The 17,481-nt window shown below is 50.7% G+C and overlaps 6 protein-coding genes across 6 annotated transcripts; 4 read left to right on the forward strand and 2 right to left on the reverse strand.

The window, feature by feature from the left end:
• Positions 1-1,480: 1,480 nt before the first annotated feature.
• Positions 1,481-3,262, forward strand: TGAM01_v204547 (hypothetical protein; the record flags this gene model as incomplete). Its single annotated transcript, XM_018804553.2, has 2 exons — positions 1,481-1,879; positions 1,961-3,262. The coding sequence occupies 2 exons, from the start codon at positions 1,481-1,483 to the stop codon at positions 3,260-3,262; spliced, it is 1,701 nt and encodes a 566-aa protein (XP_018662366.2).
• A 336-nt stretch (positions 3,263-3,598) lies between these two features.
• TGAM01_v204548 (cytochrome c heme-lyase) lies at positions 3,599-4,496 on the reverse strand (the record flags this gene model as incomplete). Its single annotated transcript, XM_018804552.1, has 2 exons — positions 3,599-3,875; positions 3,940-4,496. The coding sequence occupies 2 exons, from the start codon at positions 4,494-4,496 to the stop codon at positions 3,599-3,601; spliced, it is 834 nt and encodes a 277-aa protein (XP_018662365.1).
• Positions 4,497-5,282: 786 nt separating this feature from the next.
• Positions 5,283-5,912, forward strand: TGAM01_v204549 (hypothetical protein; the record flags this gene model as incomplete). The annotated part of the gene is made up of 2 exons (XM_024549449.1): positions 5,283-5,512; positions 5,576-5,912. The coding sequence occupies 2 exons, from the start codon at positions 5,283-5,285 to the stop codon at positions 5,910-5,912; spliced, it is 567 nt and encodes a 188-aa protein (XP_024405789.1).
• Positions 5,913-6,224: 312 nt separating this feature from the next.
• TGAM01_v204550 (hypothetical protein) lies at positions 6,225-7,688 on the forward strand (the record flags this gene model as incomplete). The annotated part of the gene is made up of 2 exons (XM_018804551.2): positions 6,225-6,366; positions 6,445-7,688. 2 exons carry the CDS (start codon positions 6,225-6,227, stop codon positions 7,686-7,688), a joined length of 1,386 nt encoding a protein of 461 aa, XP_018662364.1.
• A 2,028-nt stretch (positions 7,689-9,716) lies between these two features.
• Positions 9,717-11,114, forward strand: TGAM01_v204551 (hypothetical protein; the record flags this gene model as incomplete). Its single annotated transcript, XM_018804550.1, has 3 exons — positions 9,717-9,838; positions 9,912-10,294; positions 10,390-11,114. The coding sequence occupies 3 exons, from the start codon at positions 9,717-9,719 to the stop codon at positions 11,112-11,114; spliced, it is 1,230 nt and encodes a 409-aa protein (XP_018662363.1).
• Positions 11,115-13,827: 2,713 nt separating this feature from the next.
• TGAM01_v204552 (RNase Z) lies at positions 13,828-14,826 on the reverse strand (the record flags this gene model as incomplete). Its single annotated transcript, XM_018804549.1, has 1 exon — positions 13,828-14,826. The coding sequence occupies one exon, from the start codon at positions 14,824-14,826 to the stop codon at positions 13,828-13,830; it is 999 nt and encodes a 332-aa protein (XP_018662362.1).
• Positions 14,827-17,481: the final 2,655 nt, after the last annotated feature.

Here is a 17,481-nt window from a genome sequence, read left to right on the forward strand (position 1 = left end):
TCAGCCTTCGCCATGTCGGACACAAAGGTCTACCGCGCGAGCACTACCGCTCCCGTCAACATCGCCGTTGTCAAGTACGTCTAGGCATCGAGTCTTGAGAATTACAAGGAGGAATAGGAGATTCAGAGAAGAATAGACTGCTAACATCAATGTCAGATACTGGGGCAAGCGCGATGCCAAGCTCAACCTCCCCACCAACAGCTCCCTCTCCGTGACGCTCTCGCAAAACGACCTGCGCACCCTCACCACCGCCTCCTGCTCCTCCACCTACTCGGGCGACGACAGCCTCCTCCTCAATGGCGAGCCCTCTGATATCTCCGGCGCGCGAACCCAGGCCTGCTTCCGCGAGCTGCGCGCCCGCCGAGCCGCTCTCGAGGCTGCCGACGCCTCTCTGCCCAAGCTGTCGACCTTCCCCCTGAAGATTGTCTCCGAGAACAACTTCCCCACAGCTGCTGGCCTGGCTTCGTCCGCTGCTGGCTTCGCCGCTCTCGTCCAGGCCATTGCCAACCTCTACGAGCTCCCCGACTCGCCCGCGGAGCTCTCCATCATTGCTCGCCAGGGCTCTGGCTCTGCCTGCCGCAGTCTGTTCGGCGGCTACGTCGCCTGGAGAATGGGCGACAACAAGGACGGCAGCGACTCCAAGGCCGACCTCGTCGCCCCCGCATCGCACTGGCCCTCCATGCGAGCCCTGATTCTGGTCGTCAGCGCCGCCAAGAAGGGCGTCTCCTCCACCTCCGGCATGCAGCAGACCGTCGCCACTTCTGGCCTCTTCAAGTCGAGAATAGAAACCGTCGTGCCCGCCAACATGGCCCTCATGGAGGACGCCATCAAGAATCGCGATTTCGCCAAGTTCGCCGAGGTCACCATGCGCGACTCCAACTCGTTCCACTCCACCTGCGCCGATACCTACCCCCCCATCTTCTACATGAACGACGTCTCCAGGGCCGCAATCCGCGCCGTCGAGGCCATCAACGCTCAGGCGGGCAAGACCGTCGCTGCCTATACTTTTGATGCCGGCCCAAATGCCGTCATCTACTATCTGGAGGAGGATGCGGCCACAGTGCTGGGTGCTTTTGCGCCGTTCGTCGCCGCCACAGAAGGCTGGAAGGAGGGAAGCGCCGCAAACTCCACCGTCAAGCTGGACGAGGGCATTGCAAGCACAATCAAGGAGGGCGTCAGCAGAGTGATTATGACGGGCGTTGGCGAGGGCCCGCAGAAGACGGAGGAGTTTTTGGTTGCTGAGGATGGCACACCTGTGAAGCGATAGACGGGCAGGCAATTCAATACGGCGTTTTGATGGGATGTAATGAGCTGTGCATAAGTCTCCAGCGAACAAAAGTTGATACACATCCATAGATGCATTAGAGACGGAAATAATTGATTTCGAATAATTATCATGTTAAGAATTTGCTGATTGGCTGTTGTGTGGCTCAGGCAGCTGCTGGAACTTTTACTTTCTGCCACTTCTGATTCACCTGCCATGCGCGCAACCTCACCCCTGCAACTGACAACTTTCCTTCTGCACCATTCACGCCAAACCTGGCACACGCTTCACACTTCACTCTCTTGTTCCTCTCACCTAATTTGGGTCTTTCTTTTCTCTCATCATATCGTCGTGAGCTCTTTTTTACTTTTCGAGACAGCCTTCCAGCGCGCATTTCTCTTCCTGAATCTACAAGCTCGGCATCCATTCCAAGCTTACTGCTACGCCTGCAAGCTTCAGGTGAATAAAACAGCCATGTTGCCAGACGAGGACGATCCGATGGAGAAGATTACAGATCTGCTGGCCTGGGGTAACGACGTCGAGATTGTAGAGCTGGACAAATCGGGCCACCCGCAGCAGCAATGGCTTCATGCCCACGACGGCCACATCTTGCCAGTGAGCTTCTTCCCTCTCTCTTTCTTCCCTCTTCCACCCTGCGAATCCGATAAGCACTTCATATTCTAATCCTCAATCCAGATTCAGCTCAAGAAAACGTCCAACGGCCTGTTCTCTCGCTCTCTCCGAGAATGGCGCAAGGCAGTCATGGACTCGTTCCTCCCCGTGGGATTCCCGCACTCCGTCTCAAAGGACTACCTCGCATATCAAATGTTTGATTCTCTCCAGGCCTTCTTTTCAACCATCAGCTCGCTCCTTGCCAACCGCGCTCTGCTTCAAGGCCTCGGAGTTGGCGATGCCTCGTCGTCCGCTACGTTTGCCCTCCTTCTCACAATCATGAAGGATGCCATGTCTCGCATTGCCACCATCGTGTTTGCCCACCGCTTCGGCCTTCGCATCGAGCCAGATGCCAAGCGATACCGTTTCCTGGCCGATGTTTTCAACGACAGCGCCTTCTTCTTGGAGCTGTACAGTCCGTATCTGGGCTCGTGGGGCAAAGTCATTGCGCTCAGTACAGGTCAAGCGCTTAGGGCTTTATGCGGTGTTGCTGCTGGTGCCAGCAAGGCAGCGCTGAGCGTTCACTTTGCGAAACATGACAATCTAGCAGAGCTCAACGCAAAGGAAGCTAGCCAGGAGACAGCCGTGGGATTGGTCGGTTTGCTTGTGGGAACGCTGGTGGTCAAGATGATTGAGGATCACTCCAGTGTTGTTATTCTGATGATTCTCCTCGTTATTGCTCATCTCGCGACGAATTATCTTGGCGTCCGCAGTGTTTGTATGGCAACACTGAACCGCCAACGAGCTACAATCGTTTTTGAAGAGTATCTCAGGAGCGGCAAAGTCTTGACTCCCGAGCAAGTGGCCGAAAGAGAAAACATCATCTTCTGGAATCCCATAATGCGCAATCTCCATGGAAAGAAAGTAGCCCAAGTCGAATTTGCCGAGAGTTATAGCCACGCTTTGAGCTGCTCCGATCCCCATGACAAGCTTATCATTGTCGATGGCATCAACCATACACGTTTCATCTGCTCTCGCGTCCCTGGTCGCGTCACTCCCATTAAGTTACTTCTCTGGGCCGGAGCTCAACCTATCGACGCCATCCGAGCTTGGTTTGCCGCCATGGAAGTCGCATGGCTGATGGGCGACAATGGCGCATACACGCAGAAATTGGACCAAATGTTCTGCGACGCCGGCGTCGAGGGCAATGGCAGGAAGTTTAGCATCGCGGGCAGGGACAGGGATAGTGACTTTGAGCCAAAGTTCAACAGTCCCGGTCTCTGGGCCAAGCTGGCAGCGCAAGGCTGGGATGTTGAGACGCAGTCTTTGGAGACGAAGGCTCCTGTGCGGCTGCAAATCCGGCGTGCGCGTGCGAAGAACGCCTAAATTATTTCTGCTTCTAGGAATATGCAATGATGGATGAGTGGAAGAGAGCTTTTCGCTTGCTTTTCGCCAGATGTGGCTAGCACTGTATTATACAAGTTCAACGAAGATAGGAGCATAACGATGGAATGACAGGACGCAACTACTCGTACGAGCAAACCTCTTAAATTGTACAGGGAGATTGTATTATACAAAGAGCACTACCAGCTCTGTTTATATCTGTCTAATGCAGCATGCTTTTTATACCCATCCCAAAACGCCCCATTTTATACATCTCAAACATGAATCATATCGAGAAAGAGCAATATCACCTCGTTCTGTTCAAGTCTCCTTTCTGTCTCATGCAAGCCCAGTCCACCTCGCAGCCCGCATCTTCACCCCCTCCCACGTATTCAGCTTCGGCCGCACATCGAGGTAGAAACTCGGCCCTCCAGCAGTACCTCCAGGCCGACCGGCGTAGAAATCAATCACGTAGTCGACGCGGGTGCCGCAGCGGTCAATGACCCAGTCGTGGCGGTCAAAGGGCGCGGTGTAGCCGAGGATGGTGTTTATGCGGGCGGTTGGTGTCATGCGTTCGCTTTTGTTGGCGAAGGAGGTGAGTTTGGGGCCGCCGCATCTGCTCAATCACTTTGTTAGACATACATGTCCAAAGGGGAGGATAAGGGAGGGAAGTTACACACTTTGATTCAATCAGATAGGGAGCCTCCCACTCCTTAATCTTCTCCCACGCCCGCTCGTTGACGGCATTGTGAATCGGCACAACCGTCTTCATGTCCACCTCGCGAGCGTCATAGCCCTTGCGCTTCATGGCGTCGAAGAACATCTTCTCGGAGGGGTAGACCCAGTTGCCCGAAGCGTCGCGGCCAGACTCAATCTCCGCATTGGACGGGTTCGCAGAGGCGCCGTGATCGACGGGGCAATCCTCTGCGTCTGCTGAGAAGGATCGCGGGATGGTCGAGGTTACGCGGCCGTTGTCGAGGCCGGGATGTGAAGGTATCGTGGGGTGATTGGCGGGGATGGTTGGCGTCTCGGAGGAGGGAGTGGACCAGATGAGGGAGGAGATTTTCTGGGTCCATGATGATGAGGGTTTGGAGGAGTGGTCGACTGGGCATGTGGCCGGTGGGCTTTGGTTTGGGGTTTGGCTCTGCTTGGAGGCTTCGGCGGCGCGGGCGGCTTGGAGCCAAGCATCGCGGGTTTTGTGGTCGACCGGACAGGCCGATTCGGCGTCGTCTGCCATGCTTGATGCTGTGTTGTTGTTTTTTTTTCTATTATTTGGCGTCGATGTATGTTACTGTGCTTGAGCTAGATGCTTAGATAGCGCAATGGGACGCTGAAGAAAGGTCTGTGGTTGATCGAATGGGAATTCGTAGATTAATAATTTTTTCTGGATACCGGCGCAAATCGATATGGGACGTTTTTGCGATCGCGACATTCTTGGCGGTTTGAGCCGACAATTTGCCGGGTGTATATGATATCAAAAGAATCGGAAATTCTACCTAACTATTACGACAACGATATTACAATTGGTTTCTATAATAGATATACACAAATACTTAGGTTTTTCTAAGTCAAAAGTTCGAAGTCAAAGAAAAGAAAATCGAGCGGGTTGATTGAACGGTTGCCAGCAATTAAGTTGCAACTTGTAGGGTGAGGCCCCAGTGCAAGTTGACGATCATACCATATGATCAACTCTGGCGTCAACCTTCTCAAGCCATAGTGTCTGCATCATCATAGATTCGTCTCTAATAAAATTCATACTAAAATAATATGATTTAAACACTTTTTTTCAAAGCCATCGGCGGTCAGATATGTTATCGTGGTCCACATTTCGCCTCCGTGGTGGGTATCATGAAATCATACTGCTCTACTCTGAAGTCATGCAGATGACATCGCTGAGTTTCTGCTAGATATAAATACTGTGAGATTCACTGCTTAACAGCCATTATTCCTTGAATCTCACAACAGCAAATACTTATACTTCTTGATAAAATCACTAGCAGATTATTCGGTGATATTTCTCAAAATGCCCAACTACGAGGAAATCTCCCGTCGTGCCGAGGAAGACCTCAACACCTATCAATCCAAGACTGGCAACGCTCGTCCCCAAGGCTTGGACGACGCCGGTGTCAACTCTTATGCGGAAAAGAAATTCGATTCTGCTAAAGTCACTTACGGAGATGAATTGAGCACAAACAGAGGCTACAACAAGCGTATTCCTCCAAGTGAGGGAGGAGATCTCGATGCCCGCGGCAGGTGAGTCAGCTTGACTGCGTTGTACGTTAACATCAAATATTAATATATATACTATTTCAACAGACAAGCTAGAGGTCATCTCTACGAAGGCAAAGGAGGACCTGAGGACAAAGTTGCCGAATCATACCGTCAGCAACCCGGCCAAAACGACAACGATGTTGAAGACACACCAGTGCCCGACATTGAAGGCCTTGGAAGCCGCGACGATATTGCGACTAAGGGAGAGATTGCGTCCAAGGCAAATGTTGGAAGCAATCCGCCGGGACCTGGAGGATCGCAATTCAAGGGCAGCGAGTATTACACACCTGAGAGCGTGCCCGATAGCATGTCTGCGGAGGGATGGGTACCGCCGGAGAGTGTGACGGAGGCGAGTCGCGAGGCGGAGGGGTATTGGAAGTGATGGATTGGTAGTACATAAAAGAGAAAAATTGAATGAATGAATGAATGAATGAATATGAATTGAACAGCTATTTCTTCTTTTCCAGGCGTATCATATGGTGTTTGTGAGCGTGTAAGTGCCGGCTGCTAGTGCGTCATAGTCTGTCACTGCTTATCCAACTCCTTATCGCTAGCCGCGAGCGCAGGCATGTTGTAGCGTGACCTGCCCAGCCGCTACTCTACAGCTTCCTCCCCCAAGCTTCTTCAGAGCTCATCAACCCAATGATGCTCTTCTCTTTATGATGAATCACTACTGGCGCTTTGATATTTTAACATGTCTAGTCGGTCCCCGTCTGCGTCGGGGCTTCTCCCCATGCCGGGATCTCCGTCATCATCGTGGGCAATATACAGCTCTCGGTTTACGAGCTTGGTGAAGCACCCCAGCACGAGAGTTGTCGTTGCCTTTTGGTTACTTGGTGCGCACTCCAATCCGATTATTAGCCATGCATATTCGGTGTGACATGCAACTGAGCTAACAATTTGTCTTCCCATAGGTCTGATCAACAATGTGCTCTATGTCATCATCCTCTCCGCCGCCCAAGACCTCGTCGGCTCGCTGCCAAAAGGCGTCGTCCTCCTCGCCGATGTCGTGCCCTCGTTCTTCACAAAGCTCATCGCTCCCTACTTTATCCATCGCGTGCCGTACCCGATACGAGTCATCGTCTTCATCGCGCTATCTGCTGGCGGCATGCTGATGATTGCGCTTACGCCTCCGTCAAAGTCGGTGCCGGTCAAGATGGTGGGCGTTGTCCTGGCCAGCCTGAGCAGCGGCGGAGGGGAGCTCAGTTTCTTGGGACTCTCTCATTATTATGGACATGTGAGCTTGGCGGGATGGGGATCTGGCACGGGCGCGGCAGGCTTGGTCGGCGCTGGGCTTTACGTGCTGTTGACAGATTGGTGGGGATTCACTGTCCAGCAGAGTCTGCTCTTCTCGGCGTGTCTCCCTGTCATCATGTTCATCAGCTTCTTCTTCGTCCTCCCGCTAGAGCCGCTACGGCAGGGCAGTGCGCTAAAGGAATACGATGCTGTTCCCGGGAGAGACGAAGACGAAGTGGATGGAGAGCCGACGGAGCAGGAATTGGCAGCCAGTACTTCTGCCCTGCTTGCGCCAGAGCCTTCTGTCCTTTCAGCGAATACTGCCTACGCGATGAACAAGGGCGACGGGAACTCGCTCAAGGACAATCTGCGAAAAGCCAAATCGCTGGTGATTCCTTACATGGCTCCCCTGTGTATGGTATACGTCGCTGAGTACACCATCAACCAGGGCGTCTCTCCAACGCTGCTCTTCCCACTCGAATCGTCGCCATTTAAAGAGTACCGCGAGTTCTATCCATTTTATGGATTTCTATACCAGCTCGGCGTCTTCATCTCGCGATCCTCTACGGCCTTTATCCGTATCCACCACTTATACATTCCATCCCTGCTCCAAGTGGGCAATCTTATTCTGCTGACGCTGCATGCCATGTTCTTCTTCATCCCCTCCGTCTACATTGTGTTCATCATCATCTTCTGGGAAGGCCTCCTCGGCGGCGCTGTTTACGTGAACTGCTTTGCTGAAATTATGGAGAAGGTACCCGCTGAAGAACGAGAGTTTAGCCTCAGCGCCACAACAGTGAGTGACAGCGGGGGAATATGCATCGCGGGATTGATTAGCATCGTGATGGAGACGAGTCTTTGCGAGTACCAGGTCTCGCATGGGCGGGATTGGTGCCATAGGATTGGACCTGCGCATAGCTAAGGAGTATAGGAGCAAATAGACGAGATACAAACATCAAATAGCAGCGTGAATGGTTTAGTGGTAAAATTCTCCGTTGCCATCCGCAACGTCGGGGAGCCCTGGGTTCGATTCCCAGTTCACGCATTAGATTTTCTTTTTGCCGCTTTTGTAGATATAATGCAATGAATAACACCATACAGGATAATCATCTTTTTGAGTCACCGAAAGGAGAGGTTGAGAACACTAACTTTCCATATTCAGCTGCAGGCGCCAAGGCATTCACACCCCGAAAGCGGAGTCAATTCGTTTGCTGCTTAACCTTTCTTACTCCTCAAAGGGTGGCGAAAGTTCACGCTTTAAGCTATCGCTCAGGGCGTTTTCGTCTTCCCAATGTGTTTATACCAGAATATTAAAACGATTATATCTACGGCCGTCATCCAAAACAGTTGTATAGATGATTACACAGGCCATGTCGGAATGAATTGTGGGCTTAATGTTGCGCTACTCCGAATAGCTTCCTTAGGTACCTTTGTGCCACGAGATATAAACGCGACAGACAGCTTGCTAGGCCCTGTTGTAGGGAGCTCGCGGCATGTGTAAGTGGTCTTTGGATCCCACGACTTTATGTGTTGTAACCACAATTAGGCTTCATTAAGCTCCATAATGGCTGCTAATTTCGATTCGCGTCTTTTGCTATTACTCTTATCTTTTGTATTCATTTTATTTCCTTTTCGCTTGATCGTATATCTCTGCGTAGAGATGTAGTTTTACAGATCTTAGTGGGGTCTCGGCCTCTTGGGTTCAATTAGCCACTGCGTGTTTGCAGTATGAGATATGTAATTTCTCAAGACTCAACAGATATTCTCAACAGTAGCAATAATTGACAAACTCCGGGTAGATGAGAGAGCGAATAGTGTATTTTGTGCTAATCTTGTAATCACGACATCAAATCCGGAGACGTAGATCGGCCCGGGGCGCCTAGATGGCTTCCGGCATGAAAGCACAGACGCAGCGTGACGACACGAATAAAAGTCCTGAAGCAGCCTGACATTACGCGGCGTGCGAAACCCCGAAGCGGCCGGAAAAGGGAGCCTGAAGCGGCGATCTGGGAGGATGGACGTGCATGATGCGGGATGCCGGATTTTGACTGCTGGCAGGCTAGAGTTGGTAGTTAAGACAATACGAGGGATGAGTCTTGGCGCATGTGGTGATTGGTTGTTGATGGGAGGATCCCTTTGCAAAGCCTACTGTTAACTGATAACTACAATTGATTGTGTGCTCCTTTGTGTACGTTGTTATAACAGCAGCAAGCATTGAAAGCTGAAACAATAACCCAGCACCCCTTGCATCCGTCCAACGTAGAAGCCATTCTTACTCATCAACAATACTTAGTCTATTGGCAAAAACCTTGCAAGTGAAAAAGCAATAAAATACGTACCCAATAGCATCGCCCCTTGCCTCAGGCGCGTCCATCGCTCCAAAGTTAGCGACCAACCGCCCCCAAACGCCGCTGCAAATGCGCCGCTCCCCATCATCGCCAAGACGCCAAGCCCAGCGCCTGGTGCCCGCGAGAAGCCGCGCCAGCTGGGAGCAGCCAGGCCAGGCCAGAGACGCCAGGCGCTAGGATAAGGTGCCGAGCCCCTTTTCCACTGAGTGCAAGTGTTTCTCTTTTCCTCGTGCGGGTGCTTCGCCACGCTTTCGTCGCCCAAACCTTGCGCTGTCTGTCTGTGCCGCGAGTCACTCACTGGCTCTTGCTACTGCTACTCCGTACACTAGTAGTTTTCCTTTCTTCTCCCCTGCTTTTTGGGTTGTCGCAGTCTCTTTTCCAACCTTCTTTTCTTGCTAACCAGTTGTCCTCCTCTTTCCTTCGTTTCCCTTTCGCCGGTGGACACGCGGATCGTCGTTCGCTACCAAAAGCCCAGGCTCCACTCTCGTGATCCCTCTTTTTCCCCTGCCTACGCTACTAGGCACTCTCAACCTCTTTTCGCGCCGCGACACAGGCACAAAGAGCCTCTCTCCAATTCCGTCCCGACAGAGCATGCAGCGATAATGTTTGTCGGCGGCGTTCGATCCTCCAAGCTGTCGGCCCTGCTGGCCGGCACAATCATCTTCATCATCGTCTTCGCCGGCCTGGCCTGGAACCAGATGGACGCCATTGAGCTGCCCAATAGGTGCGTCTGCGTCGTACAGATCGCATCGTATTCCCTGCTCGCATATCCAAGGCTAACCTTATCTCGCCTGCAGAACGCAGCCAAACCAGAACCAAGGCTCCAGCGCGCCCTCTGAGCACAAGAAGCCCGACCAGCCATCATCGCCGTCGTCGCCCTCCGAGCCCGTCAAGCCCGTCACGGCCGACTCTACCCTCCGCGATGTGTGGTTCGAGGTGCACAAGCCCTCCATCAAGCCTGATGCGAAATTCTACCAGCCCTTTGGCGCCTTCAAGTTTGAGCAGAAGCACGAGACTCACTTCCCGGAGCCCCTGGGCGAAGATCTCTGCATCATCGACCTCGACAACCGCCCCTTTGATGTCGCCGGACAGGTCTTTGGACCTACTGTTATGAGCTGGGAGAAGGATGCCGAAAAGGTCCACGGCCTGTCTGTCGGCGTGCTCAACCACTGGCTCTATGGTATGTTGCCTTTTGACTCTGTCGCGCGCTGCCAGAATTGCAGCAGCAGCAGCAGCAGCATTGACAAAATAGTCGGCTAATCTGATCATCTGCAGCCAAAATCCACGGATACAAGTACTACTTTGTCGCCATCGAAAAGCCCGAGGACCGTCGCGCGTCATGGAAAAAGGCCCCCGTCATCTCCACCATCCTCAAGAAGCACAAGACGTGCCTGTACCTCGATTCCGACGCCATCTTCCAGAACCTCGACCTCCCCTTCGAGTGGCTCTTGAACTACTGGGACATCAGCCCCACCAACAACTCGCTCGCCCTTGCTGTCGACCCTGATCGCGAGTACAACAAGGACAAGTTTGGAAAGCTCATGCTCAACACCGGCTTCATCATCACGCAGAACAATGCCAAGACCTACGAGATTATGGACGCATGGGCGGGATGTCCCGAGGAGAACGGCAAGCACCCCGAATGCGTCGAGTTCCGCACCAACTCTCCCGGCCGACCTACTGACCAGGGCGGTTTCGGCACTTTCATCCGCTACGACTACCCCGACGACATCAAGCAGCTCGCCTGCACTGACGCCAACGGTTTCCCTAACAGTGATTCCGAGTGCGAAGGCCGCTTCATCCGCCATCTGTGGACCGGAAAGGACAGCTGGATCAAGATCTTTGTCGGCCAGCAGGTTCCCGGCCACTATCTCGAAATGTTCCACAAGGAGTTTCTCGAGACCAAGTCTGAATTTTACATTACCGAGAAGGATCTCATGGCCAAAGCTGCGGCGGAGGAGCCCAAGGCCTCGACTGAGGAGAAGAAGGACAAATTATAAATGTTTTATACGCTACTATACTAGAGACGGATCCTTTATCACGAAACGACACGACAGGATTGAGAAGCATTTATATCGGCATATAACAAAGCACCTATAATACGGCCAGCCATTTCCACTGGGTCATTTTTCGAATCGAGTTTCTTGGCTTCCTTTGCCAGTGTCTTAATTTCCTTCTTCTTTTTTCCATATACGATATGTAGGCATTAAAAGACACAAAGAAAAGAGGACTCGTTGATTTTTTTATAAGAGAGGGCGGAAGGCATGGAAACTGTCAAAACAGGAAACGCGGGATTTGTATATATAATAAGGATGTTATCTTTTGGGATCTTTCATTAGCTTAACAAAGCTCTTTTGGGGCGTGGATAAATAGCGAATGGTGATGTAACTGCATCATGGCTTAGTGAATGGGCGGCAGATGGGTAATGTGCTGCTGAATGAAATATTTACAATGACTTGATGATCAGTTCTTGCTGTTCTATGTGAGTTCTTTGATGTATCAGTAGATGGAGTTTATGTGCCCGCGTATTAGGTTATGTGTGATTGTAGTCTAACATTGAGCTCGGCAAGTTCTTCTACAAGCCCTGAGCTACCTAAAAAGGCGTCTTATCTAATAAGGCAACGATTCTATTTATGGATATGATATGAGGCTGTGCCGTTTTGTTTGTGTGTGAGTTGAAAAGGCAAAGTTATCGGGTGAGCGCGCACATGACCACTTTGAAGCAGCACGAGATAATCATATTTCAAATAAGAAAAGAGGCAATCTGGTGGGTACATAGATAGATAGACACCGAACATTATTTTATTTTTCATTGCAAAAATGCACCATCGTTTAGAGAAAATACAATGGCAGTTGCATGAACCCAAGCCCCCCTTTTATAAAGCTTTTATAAAGCCTCACAAGCACCACATCACTAAGAGAAAGAAGAGAAGAGATTCCAATGACAAGAAATAAAAGGGAAAAGAAAGGGGGGGATTATGCTCACCGCCTTAATCATTAGGTCCATCTCTGTGTAATCTCTCCTGCGAGGACCCGCGATTCTGTGACACGGCGAGGTCGAGTTGGACAGGAGGCCGCGCATGAGATGAGGCTTATTCGAAAACATGCGGCAGGGGTAGTGCTACGAGGGTGTTGTTGATTCACTCTTGACGATGGGATCTTTGAAAAGATGGAATAAAATTAGACGATGTGTTTGGGAATTGTTTATTTGAGATTTGTTGCTCTAGGAAAATCGAATTGTTGTTAATAGAGAGTATTTGCTAGTATCTCAGCATCCATATCCTGCCTCGAGTATGGCCCCTCTCCCCCTTTTTATGCCTATACACACTTTCTCGTCCACACAACACCTTCTTCAACGCCCAGCACCGCATCAGCATCTTCTTCACATCTGTAGCTCTCCTCGTCGTCGCAGCCACAAGCCGACCAACCCTCTTCCCCCTCAAACCTAAACTCAACATCGTCATCGTCGTCTCGCTAGTAGCCGCCTCTGTCGTGCCCGACTTCATGTTCTTGTCTGCTGCTGCCCTTTTGGCGGCCTCCAGGCTACATTTCCCGCAGCACCTATGCGTGTAAATCTCATCTGGGGCGCGCTCGTACAGGCCGTTGCGGCAGGAGAGGCCGTGGTGGTGGATTCGCCAGCGGGAGAGGGAGCCGTTCCAGCAAGGGACGCGGTTGAGGCGGCGGTTGAATGTGAGGAGGCAGGAGGAGCAGCGGTTCCAGGACTGGAAGTGGACGCACATTGCGTTATTTTTTGAGAATGAGAATTGTGTGTGAGTGTTTGTTTGGGGTTGGAGGATGATGGTTGAGTTGTGAATAGTTGTGTGGTAAATCGTTTAGCCGCAGAGCTCTTTGTTTTACTTCCTCCGGATATGTGAGGTGAACAAAGGATGTTTTGCGTTTATATCCATTCCAGTAGCGAAAACTCAAGTCTAGTGAGGCAGCACCGTCTATATTTGAAATCTAGTCAACAGATACAGCGCCCTTTTCTTGTTATTTTCGGTACGTGTTACAAGATAGTCTCGTCTGAGTGGGCTCCCCAGGTGGACGTGACCGAACCTTGCCCCTTTCTTAAATCGTACTTTTGCATCATTGCTCGAACGCTCGGACAATAAATCTGGAGCTTGGAAGTAAAAGTTTGTTTGCTCTTCTTGTTCATGAGATTTTGCCTTTTATAGATGCGCTTGTGAGACGCGGCGTGGTGTTGCCGTAGAGGCTAGGGCGGACAGTCCTCTCTTCTCATGTCTTCCCTTCGATTGTGACTTTGTTTTAGAGGCGGAGTCCCGATGAACTGGAACTAGGATGGCGTGGTGCTTTTTATAGCTATTTTCGTCCCCTTTTGTGTAAAGCGAGGAGAGGGCTGTGAATAGCTTCAGGCATGTTCCATACACAATCAAATAAACAATCACTGTTGATTTTCATTTCTTCCAGCAATCACAGCTGCTGTATCTCTCACTCTCTCTCCTTCTTATCCATCCGATGTATGTCCGCGCACCACACCCACAGCCCCTGACATTTCATCTCAGAGCATCATCTGTGGTAGCACCACCATCTTTCTTGTTACAATGCACCTGAAATGCGCATACATACGGTAACACGAGTGACAGCTCATCAAAGGCGGTGCATCTGGCGGTGAAGCTCTCCCGGCTTGCAAACTTTAGCCACAGAATTCCGCTGCTGGTGGTGTTGCTGGAATAGAGTCTCTCGTCTCCTCCCTCATAACTCCAAATCTGCCCACACAACCATATTCTCCGGCGGATCAGGCATCTCCCTGAAAAACTTGGCAACCTCCGCATCAGCATACCGCATGCTGAAGTGCGTCAGGATAAACGTCGTCCGCGGCCACTTGCGGATAACGGGCTCCAGGTCGCTCCACAGCGTGTGCTTCGTCTTCTCCGCCTGCGCCCTGTGCTCCTCATACAGGAAGCTGCACTCGTGAATCACCACGGGGATGCCCTCCTGCAGCCAGACGGGTTCTTCAGCGAGCGTCTTGGCCGTGGTGTCGCCCATAAAGGCAAAGATGGACGCAGTGTGAGGCGCTGTGAGGTCCTCGCCGGCCTTGCGCTTTGCTTGCAGCTCCGGGCCCGATAGGGAGGCGAACTCGGGCTTGAGGCGCTGCGTGGTCTTGCTGAAGACGTAGCCGAGGCAGGGCACCTGGTGATGGCAGCGAAAGGCCGTGGCGGTGATGCCCTGGGCGCGCCGCAGAGGCACCGAGTCGCCGGGCCGCAGCGCAAGCGTCCGATGCGTGCCCAGAAAGGCCGTCGACGATGGCGACCGTCCCAGCTCCTCGCTGCGCGCAACCACCGCCTCGTCGTCCACCGCCAGGCCAACCGCCTCGGCATCCTCAGCGCCAATCTCGCCGCCGCGGTTGAGCATCGTCTTGGCCAGCACAAAGTCGTCAAAGGCGTCGCGCATCTCGGCCGGGCAAAAGACGTCCGGCGGGTCGTCGCGCTTGACAAAGGCCGGCGCCAGCAGCGTGTGGTCGCTGTGGCCGTGCGTCAGGAAGATGTGCTTGGGGCGCTGGTTGTTGACCACCAGGCCGGCGTCCAGCAGCAGGTTCAGCGACGGGATCACAAACGACGTGTGCCAGGCGGCGCGGGACCGGCCGGTGAGCACGAGCTGGCTGTGCGGCTTGGGGAACTTCCATTCGAGGGTGCTGGAGCGCGTGGATTGCGGCAGGGGGGCGGCGAACCGCGGGTTTGACGGGGCGGCCATGGATGCAGAGGTTCTGTGAGCTTTGGGCAGTGGTGTTGAGTTGTTTGGTGTTGGAGCTACAGTCGTGTGTTGAAGATGCTGATATGGTGTTTTGAGGCCGCTTGGTGGATCAGATGTTTCGCCACTTTTTTAGAGTATCCTCCGCATCACACTGACATGAAAACATTATAGCCACAAAGCAAAGCGATACCACATCATTTGTAGATATACAAACCCCCGACTGAGTTTGTATGTTTATAGGACATGCGTATAGTTTACAGGATTTATGGGAGGTGGCATAAGTACTTGTTGGAGAGATGTATATTCAGCACTAAGCACATGCAGAGGGAGACATGGAGAGCTAGCTTGTCTGCACAAAGTTTTCATACCACAATACAAACAACTACCTATTCATTCAGCTGTTTTTGTAATATCAGAGTATTGCGGTGTATATAGCAGCATATTTTCAGCGGCAACATGCTGTGATCCTGCCTCGCATGAGCTCGATGGATTCAGAAGACTCAGCCCTTTGACCAAGTCTCGCTTGAGTTAAAACTGTAGTCACCATTCTCGCGCGTCGTCTTTTGAATCCGCTTTAAAATTAGCTTTCAAGGAGACTCATGCTTTGTTGCATTTTTTTATTTGATATACGTTCGGTGTCATGGCGACTGAGATTCGACTCATTTGCGACATGCACCGATGAGCTTGCTTAATCATAGAATGGAGTGGAAAGGCTTAATCATCATCTTCATTCTCAAGGCGTAGCTGGTACAGAAGTTTTGGAAGTTCAGAGGCTTGTTTTTCAACTTGGTTCATTGCGACTTGTGCTGCAACTTTTTGTGAAATGGGGTCTTTGTGAAATGAGGTCTCATTGGCTTTACTTGGAATCTAAAGCTCATTGTATGCAGCATACAACCTCGAAAGAGTGACGTGCAAGTTCTAGTCTCTTGAGAAGCAAGATAATGAATCAAGCAAGCAATTCAAAAGCGACTATATCTCTTTCTATTCATAGGTAGAGTACTTGAATTGAACTACTGCTACTTGTGATCGAATTGCTCAAGGGCTCAAAGAGACAAAGGCTTATTTTTTTTGTTGTGAAACAGCACCATTTCTTCAAAATACGTGTACCGGCTATGATATAATCAGGCTCTGAACAGGCAACAAGCCGAATTTTCATTTTTCCATTGTATAGCTCACGCTGTTGGTCTTGTTCATTCATGTAACAAAATCCTCTAAATTGTGTCTTTTAAAAGTCACAAAAAATAGATAGCCCCAAAGAAGACCATTGGGGTATATAGATTGACAGTTTCACTTTCATCTCTCATTGTATAGTCTGGTAATGCTCACCTCAACAGCTTTGGAAGATTCGCGCCTAAAACTGCGCCACCCGCCGATGACTGCATGCATAGAGCGAAAGTAACTTATGAGCGATAGAAAATGGCGACTACCAAGGACGAAGATGCCACTGCCAAAGCAAATACTATTAGCGTCTGCGAAGTTGCGAGCAACTGATTATCCATGTTTAGTAATTCGTGGCATCTGTCAGTACTTGGACTCTGACTCTGATTCTGAGAAGACTTGGAAGATATGGCAAGACTACGCAGCTATAACCGCGGCGACTTATGCGAATGAGGGTTTGAAAGCACTTCCTCCTCTCGGTATTGGAGATAGTGAAGATCTTGATACATACACTCTCTGATTGGTCAAATCGCACGAATCTCTGGGGCTCAGGGCATATTATCCAATACCTCGGATGGTTAGAATTAACCGCCACTATTTGGAGAGTAAGCAGACCGCGACAAATCTGTGATTCATGATAGTATGGCAAGATTACTAGGCTGTTTGATGTTGAGGCCATTAGCGCAAATAGAACAAGGAAGACATCGTATTCAATCTACTCAAACACAAGAACAGGCTATTATCTAGCTAGCTGCAAATGACATTTAAACATTGATTTTGTTGAAAATAATTCCTTATTATTTTGACACAATACGCTTTAGAACGCTCTTAGGTGTTGGGCCCTAACTGCGCGCAGCGTATACAGATTGATAGCATAGATTATGAGTCGAGCGCACACGCCTGTGAAAGGTAGAGATACAGGTGTTAACTGCAGACCAAGATTCAATACCTCCTTAGTGTTGAGGAGACGGAAGATAATAAACGTGGCTCTAATTGGTCATGAAACCGTCCAAGCTGTTTTGAATGCAAGTACAATAAATCACCATGACTACCTCACACGATAAAGGCTAATGGCTACATCGAGAGAAAAAGCCAGTGAGTTTGCTGTATGAAGAGTATCGGAGGAACGTGGCAACAGCCAACATTCCCAGTGGAATCTCCTGGTAACTGGACAAACGGGCCAAGATCAGGCTAATATAGAATGCATATTTACTCTCAGGACTACATTCTTGATACAGAGGGTCATATACATGAGTTTGCGCTCCTCGGGGCTTCATGTGTCCCCTAATAAAGAACGCCCATTGAATCGCCTTTTGGGCATCTAAGTGACGGCAAAATTCAATTAATATGAAAGCCAAGATTTAACAACTTCTTCACTCGATTCCAAGCCCAACTTCTTTTTTTTCTTTGCTTACACTTTCGTAACTTTTGCTACTGACACTACGGCCCGGCTCTTATGCATGCCCGGCAGCCGTTAGCTATGACTTTAGTCTTTAC

This window comes from Trichoderma gamsii (assembly GCF_001481775.2).
Source record: "Trichoderma gamsii strain T6085 chromosome Unknown Scaffold_13.2, whole genome shotgun sequence".
Taxonomy (NCBI): domain Eukaryota; kingdom Fungi; phylum Ascomycota; class Sordariomycetes; order Hypocreales; family Hypocreaceae; genus Trichoderma; species Trichoderma gamsii.